General features: G+C 44.8%; 1 protein-coding gene across 1 annotated transcript; it reads right to left on the bottom strand.

Annotated features, from left to right (window-relative positions):
- Positions 1 to 427: 427 nt before the first annotated feature.
- On the bottom strand, positions 428 to 5443 carry fbp1a (fructose-1,6-bisphosphatase 1a). Its single transcript, XM_063489554.1, has 7 exons — positions 4887 to 5443; positions 3835 to 3997; positions 3230 to 3322; positions 2862 to 3002; positions 2624 to 2761; positions 2402 to 2521; positions 428 to 1027 (listed from the first exon to the last, which is right to left on the bottom strand). The coding sequence occupies exons 1-7, from the start codon at positions 5054 to 5056 to the stop codon at positions 836 to 838; spliced, it is 1017 nt and encodes a 338-aa protein (XP_063345624.1). The 5' UTR covers positions 5057 to 5443; the 3' UTR covers positions 428 to 835.
- Positions 5444 to 6519: the final 1076 nt, after the last annotated feature.

Here is a 6519-nt window from a genome sequence, read left to right as displayed (position 1 = left end):
TTTTAACCTCACATGAAGCTGACAGCAGGTCTGCAACAAATTCTAAACATGCATCCAGGTTTACAGTCAAAAATAATCACGGCTGACTTCAAGGTTAAGGTTTAATATACTTCAGCTGCTACAAACTGAAAATAAGCTGAAGTATTTGTTTCAGTTTGATGTTGTGTGTCTTTGTGTTACAGGCTCGGGGACACAGATTCGATTCTGCAGCCGTGTTTTAGCACAACAGCAGCTCAAGTGAGCTTTAAATGTCAGTCGGGCTCTCTGAGCTTCAGCTGACCCCGGCTTAAAGGTCGACTCCACTGGATTAAGTATCTTTGAACTTTACCTTCCAACTTGAAGATTTCAAGATATTATTAAGGGACACAAACTGAATAACTGTGAGATGATGACACACGTCTGAAATGATCAAACACTCACTCGGTCTTATTATTTATTGAGAGACTTCATTGTTCCAAACAGCGGTTATTTCACATAATAAAAGAATCACGTTTGGTTGCAAAGAGGCTGTTTTTGTTCTTTTGCACATCTGGAATGTCTCTTTGATTTAAGGCACAACTGGAGGTAAACTGAGGAGCAAAGGTCTCAGACTGAAGTGCATTTGTGTGTTTTTGGCACATTTTTGGTCTTTGGTAGCTTTTGTTTAGCAGTATGTGAACTTATGAAGCACCTCTTAAAAATGGGAGGCCTAATGTGGCATGAAAACACTGTGCCTCCAAATCTCTTCACATTTTTGGTCTTTGAAACCCATTTTTACATAAAAACCATCATTACAGAGGCAGTAACGTGCATCCCAACAGGAGGACAGCTGTGTGAGTCCCTGATCCGTGCGGTCTCACTTCTTGGCGTGTTTCTTGCAGATGGCGATGTACTCCAGCACGTCCTCGGAGGAGCCCATAGCCACAGGAGCTCTTTGGTGGATGCTCTCAGGCTGGATGTCCAGGATGTTCTCGAAGCCCGTGGAGGCCATGCCGCCCGCCTGCTCCATGATGAAGGCCATGGGGTTGCATTCGTACAGCAGACGCAGCTTTGAGCGAGAGGGGAGAGAAGGTGTAAGTGCTCATGAGAAAGTCTGAAAAACTTACAGGCTTGTTCAGCATTTTAGTACTTGAAGGAAAAAAATCAGATAGATGTTTTTTTTTCCCAAGTCTGTTTGAAAAGTCACAAATGAACACTGGACCAGGATTTTCTAGAAGAGATCATTCCTCCTGTGCATGTAAAGATCACTTCTTTTTGTGCTTTAAATGTAAACGACAGTCTGCTACAATAGTTCATAAACAGGCCTTTTAGTGTAATTTCATATTTGTTGGCAGCAACTTTCTTCTGTAGTTAAACTTGGGTAAAAGTACAAACATGTTTGCACATTTAAACTGTCAGATGTGTTTTTTACAGAGTTCCTCGAGCTGTTTAATCCTCCTGAATGACCAAAGTTTACTAAATGGTTTTTCTTCAGTATGAGTCAAACTAACGGCCAGCTCAGGTCAGGGGGGCATTTTCCTGCAGACCTCTGGCTGTTTAACACACGGGCTGTACCAGCTTCACTTTTCAGAACCATGAACCAGAATGTCAAGGTGAGCAAGCTGATTTCAGAAGCCATAAATAATATCTGCCAGTTAGTGCAAAGTAACAGACTGAAATGCTAATTTAAACCAACGTAACCGAAGCACAAACTACTGGAATTCAATTCTATTCAGTTTTATTTATACAGCGCCAAATTCAACAGTCGCCTCAAGGCGCTTTATATTGTAAGGTAGACCCTACAATAATACATACAGAGAAAACCCAACAATCATATGACCCCCTATGAGCAAGCACTTTGGCGACAGTGGGAAGGAAAAACTCCCTTTTAACAGGAAGAACCTGCAGCAGAACCAGGATCAGGGAGGGGCGGGGCCATCTGCTGTGATTGGTTGGGGTGAGAGAAGGACGACAGGATAAAGACATGCTGTGGAATGATCTGTAACTCACAGCAGGTCAAAGTTTCTGTCAGATAATTCAAATAGAAATGCTCCAAAAAGCACCGACAGCACCAACACTTCAAATCTGTGAAGGCTCGCCTGGGCGGACAGCAAACCTGTCGCTCAGCTAACTGGACTTCAAAATTTACCAGAGTGGGTGAGTTTTAAAAACCTATATTCTACCTGCTGCTGAGTGACAAACTATCAACCCCAAACCCATATATGTACCTGCACAAAAACACTGTAGACATTAGTTCTGCTTGTCTGGGATTTGTAATCATCTGTGGGAACTGAGCTGATTTTGATCCCAGCCTTGAGGGGCCAATCCAGGAACTCAAGTTTTGACACGTTTTCCAAGTTTTTTTAAAGGTGCTACAGCATTGATGTCACGTTTCGGACGCCTACACTGCATCCATCTTTTACATACAGCTGCAGGACCTTACCTTTCCCTTGGGGCTTTTCATATTTCCTGGGTATAAAAAGATTCCTCCATACATCAGCGTTCTGTGCACATCTGCCACCATAGAGCCAATGTAGCGGGAGCCATAGGGCTCACTGCCGTCCTACAGGGGCGTAAAATACAACATCTGTTTAGTAAAAATACATCAGTGTACATTATTAGTATTTATTAGTGTTTATTGTATATCTAGCATGTTTGTGGATACCTGAGGGAACTTCTTGTTCTGCAGGTACTCTGTGACAGCAGGGTCAAAGTACTTTGCATAACCTTCATTCAAGCTGTAAATCTTCCCTCGTTTCTTGATCTTCACATCCCGCTCGACCAGTATGAACTCCCCGATTGCCTAAAGAGCAAAAAGCAGTAGAAAAAAAACATGTTTGTAGATAAAATCAGTTTGCAGCATTTCTATGTGGAACACGCGAAACCTTCAAAAGAGCGCTAACCGGGTCGAGCATGAAGCAGTTGACTCCCTGGCCGGTGGAGAGCACTACCATGGTGGCGCTGCCGTAGAGGGCGTAGCCCGCTGCCACGAGGTTCCTGCCAGGCTGCAGAGCGTCCTTCTCACAGGGCTCATCATCTGTGGTCTGAGGGAAACGGCATCAGTCATGTCATTATTGATTCTGTTAGCTGATTCGACATCAGTGGAGCATTTCCAGGAAATTAAAATCAGTTAGCTTCCAGTCCCTGCTTTAAACATCTACAAGTGATGCAGCTGTAAAATCCAATAAAAACAGTGATGTTTAATCACTTTAAGTTTTTAAATCAAGGACAAACAAGTTTTCATCATAGGCTCTTAACCCTGTGCTAGTACCTTTTTGTAAATGGCAAAGATGGTGCCAATGGAGACGAGACAGTCGATGTTGGAGGAGCCGTCCAAAGGATCGAAGCACACGATGTATTTCCCCTGAAGAAGTAGAAAAACATGCAGTGAATATGTTACGTGTTATATACAAGAGAGAGTTACTTCTACAAAGAGGCGTCTCAACAGCTGCCTTGAAACGCCTCTGGGCAGCGAATCTGAGGCCTTATCTAATTTCACTGATCACCACAAAAGCGCCTGGTGATCACTGAATCTGACTGAATCTGACTGTATCTATGCAACTGTCAAATGTCATAGAAAATAGTTCGTTTCTCAGTTTGCTCCAAATTGAGGTTTTACAAAGCAGATTTTCCCCTGGACGTTACACTCCGGATGATGTGGAATTCATTGTTAAAGGAACTTTTAAAAAAGTCTGCGTACAAACAAACGGGCCTCAACTTAGAAATATGTGAATGATCCGGTCTCAGTTTTCAGATAACGTCCCGCACAAATAAGATCAGGTTTTTCAGGCTCGGTGGGTTCTTAGAGGAACCTGGAACAGCGTTAAACCCGGTTAGGTTTAAAGTCTCAAATATCTCATCTGGTCTCACACTTACCCTCCTGTCTGGCTCCACTATGATGGCTTTGTCATTCTCTTCAGACACCAGCACGCAGGAGGTGAACGATGACTTGATCATGTTGATGACCAGATCGTTGGACAGGATGTCCAGCTTCTTCACCTGATCGCCCGTCACATTGGTGCTGCCGGCGATGCCGTAACTGAAAAAAGCAGAAACAAGTGAGCGTGAAAACTGACAGAGTTCACACACACACACACACACACACACACACGCGTGTGTATTTATATCCTTGTGGGGACATCTCATTGACATAATGCTTTCCCTAGCCGCTTACCCTAACCATAACCTAATTGTAACCCTGACACTAAAACCACACTTTGAGTCTCAAAAATGCCTTCAAACTCGTGGGGTCCCCACGAGGGCTGTTTGTCCCCACAAGTATAGTGAACTACCAATGTTTGGTCCCCATGAAGATGTTAATACCCGTCCACACACACACAGATCCACCAGGTAGTAACAAAGCAGTAAGCCTGCCTGTGTAAAACTGCTGGGACTACTTTTTGTGGCTGCTCTGGATACTGAACAAAGAAGTCTTTGAGTGGATTTAAATCACAGAGACTTCCTTGTTCAGTCAGACTGAATAAATAAGAGTAACACTTCTGAAACACTCGTTACTCCTCTGAGACGCAGCTCTGCACGAACAACATGCAACATGTTCTCTTATTTCACATAAACCAGCGCAGAGGTTTTAAACTCGGCGATGATGAAATACAGACAAATGCAGATATTAAAGTGACCGAGAGCAGGAGCTGGCCCGTTCCCCGACTCGTTCAGGGTAAAAACCCCAAGTACCGCAGTAATAACCACCTGTGGACCGAAGCATGTCTCATAAAATGGGCGTGTCTGTTCCAGGTATGCGCTTTCTGATTGGCGCAGAGACCCTGAACCCCTGCCAAGCAGCCTGAGCCAACGTGGATGCGTGCCGCTGAGGGCTTTAGACAGCGCTGCATTCAAGTACGGAACAGTGCGCGGCAGGGCCGTAACAGCTACTTCCAAACCTAACGGCGTGTGTAACGTGGCTCACTCACAGGTGGGCGATCCCAGCTTTGCGCACAGCGCTGGAGATGGCCTTCACCGCCGTGCACAGCGAGTTGAGCAGCGTGGTCAGCTCCCCCGTGCCTTTGGCCTTCCTGCCCTGCTCCATGACGAAGCGGGTCACGGTGACCACGTTGGTGTCGAAGGTGCTGCTGTCGGACATGGTGCCGGGTGAGTCGCTGGAACTGCGGGTTTGAGGAAACTGCAGGATTTAAATGCAGCAGCAACGCGGAACTGCGCGTGGACAGCCGTGGGGGGAGTGTAGGCAGAGGAGAGGTGTGGCCCCGCTGTGCACACTGAGCGGTGCAGCGATGACACGATAGTGTTACAAACACAAGGATGTGAGCAGAACAAAGAGAGCTGCACAAGCCCGAGTTCAGACTTTTGTTCCCTGAGAGCGACAGCCCGACACAGATACGAGGAGTGCGGACACGCATTGTTTCTGCGCGCGATAGTCAGCGTTTACATTCCTCTTGCGCACATGAACTTTTCAGCGTGTTGCCCTGGATTTTCTCTTTGGAAAGATTAGTGGCTCCAGACTGTTGGAGACGCTCGCATGCTCATTTCATACCTCTGACGAGTTTTGCACAGGGAGCTACGGAAGTGCCTCAGTCAGGGTCTGAATGGCGAAACTTATGCAAATCAGCTGAAGTCATAAAACCATCAGGTCGAACTGAAGTGTGGGAGTGATGAGGATCTGAACTCCTGAAACTCCAGCATGCAGAAAACACCGAGTCAAATGAAAATGCTTCATGCAAACATGAAACTGTACAACATGCTGTGAGTCAGGACGAAGAGGCTAAAACCACCCAGTGCAGAGACATTAGTACTCGTGTCCAGTATGTGGTAGTACAATGAGCTTCCAGTTAGAACAGTTTTAATGATGTCTGCAGTGTTTTAACGCTGAGGTTGAAAGATTTTTCTAAAAGTCACTCCACTGCTCTCATGTCCTACTTATTGTAAGAAAGTCTAACCTTCCTCTTGAACACTTCAGTGCGATTGTAACATTTGAAGATGCTGCAATGGAGCTGAAAACCATTTTTACCACATATTGCTTAAGGGTGAAGACACACAAGCAAGCTGTCCATCATGTGTTTCAACAAAACTGATGAAGAAAGGAAAAATGTGACAAAACTGCACATTCAATAAAATCCAACATGTTTAACAGTACGCCCGTTTACACGCACACACGGAAACACAATGATGTTTGTGTAGTTTAGAAGAGACCGAATCAGAACCGTGAAGGAAATCTGATCCTCCACAAAACAGTTTCCCAGAGTACTAACATGTGTTTGGGGTCACGCTGTCAGAAGATAAGAAAGATAAGGGAGCAGCTTAAACATACCTGCATATTCTATATGCAGTTGAAACGTTGCTTCACAGAGAAACACTGGTGACATTTCAGACCTGTAAATCTGCTTTTCAGTTCAGTGGAATAAACTCACTGCATCTCAACACAAATATAACTCATAATAATTTATTTTCACTCAGTGCAGACTGTGACCTGGTATGCTTTACCTGACTGCTAAGTGAAATGAAAAGAGTCAGACGAAGCATTCTGTCTTATTAGTACTATAAACTTTCAGCCTTTAGCTCACGCGGCTCTGTAACATAAAGTAAACTTCA

Source organism: Pelmatolapia mariae, linkage group LG12 (assembly GCF_036321145.2).
Source record: "Pelmatolapia mariae isolate MD_Pm_ZW linkage group LG12, Pm_UMD_F_2, whole genome shotgun sequence".
NCBI lineage: Eukaryota > Metazoa > Chordata > Actinopteri > Cichliformes > Cichlidae > Pelmatolapia > Pelmatolapia mariae.
This window is presented reverse-complemented; position numbering and strand designations above follow the sequence as displayed.

Excerpts from the sequence above, each read along its gene's own strand:
- fbp1a (XM_063489554.1), bottom strand. The coding sequence starts at position 5,056 with ATGTCCGACAGCAGCACCTTCGACACCAACGTGGTCACCGTGACCCGC. Across the intron at positions 2,762-2,861 it reads ACTGCTTCATGCTCGACCCG|GCAATCGGGGAGTTCATACT; the intron begins GTTAGCGCTCTT and ends TTTGCTCTTTAG. Across the intron at positions 1,028-2,401 it reads TGAAAAGCCCCAAGGGAAAG|CTGCGTCTGCTGTACGAATG; the intron begins GTAAGGTCCTGC and ends TCTCGCTCAAAG.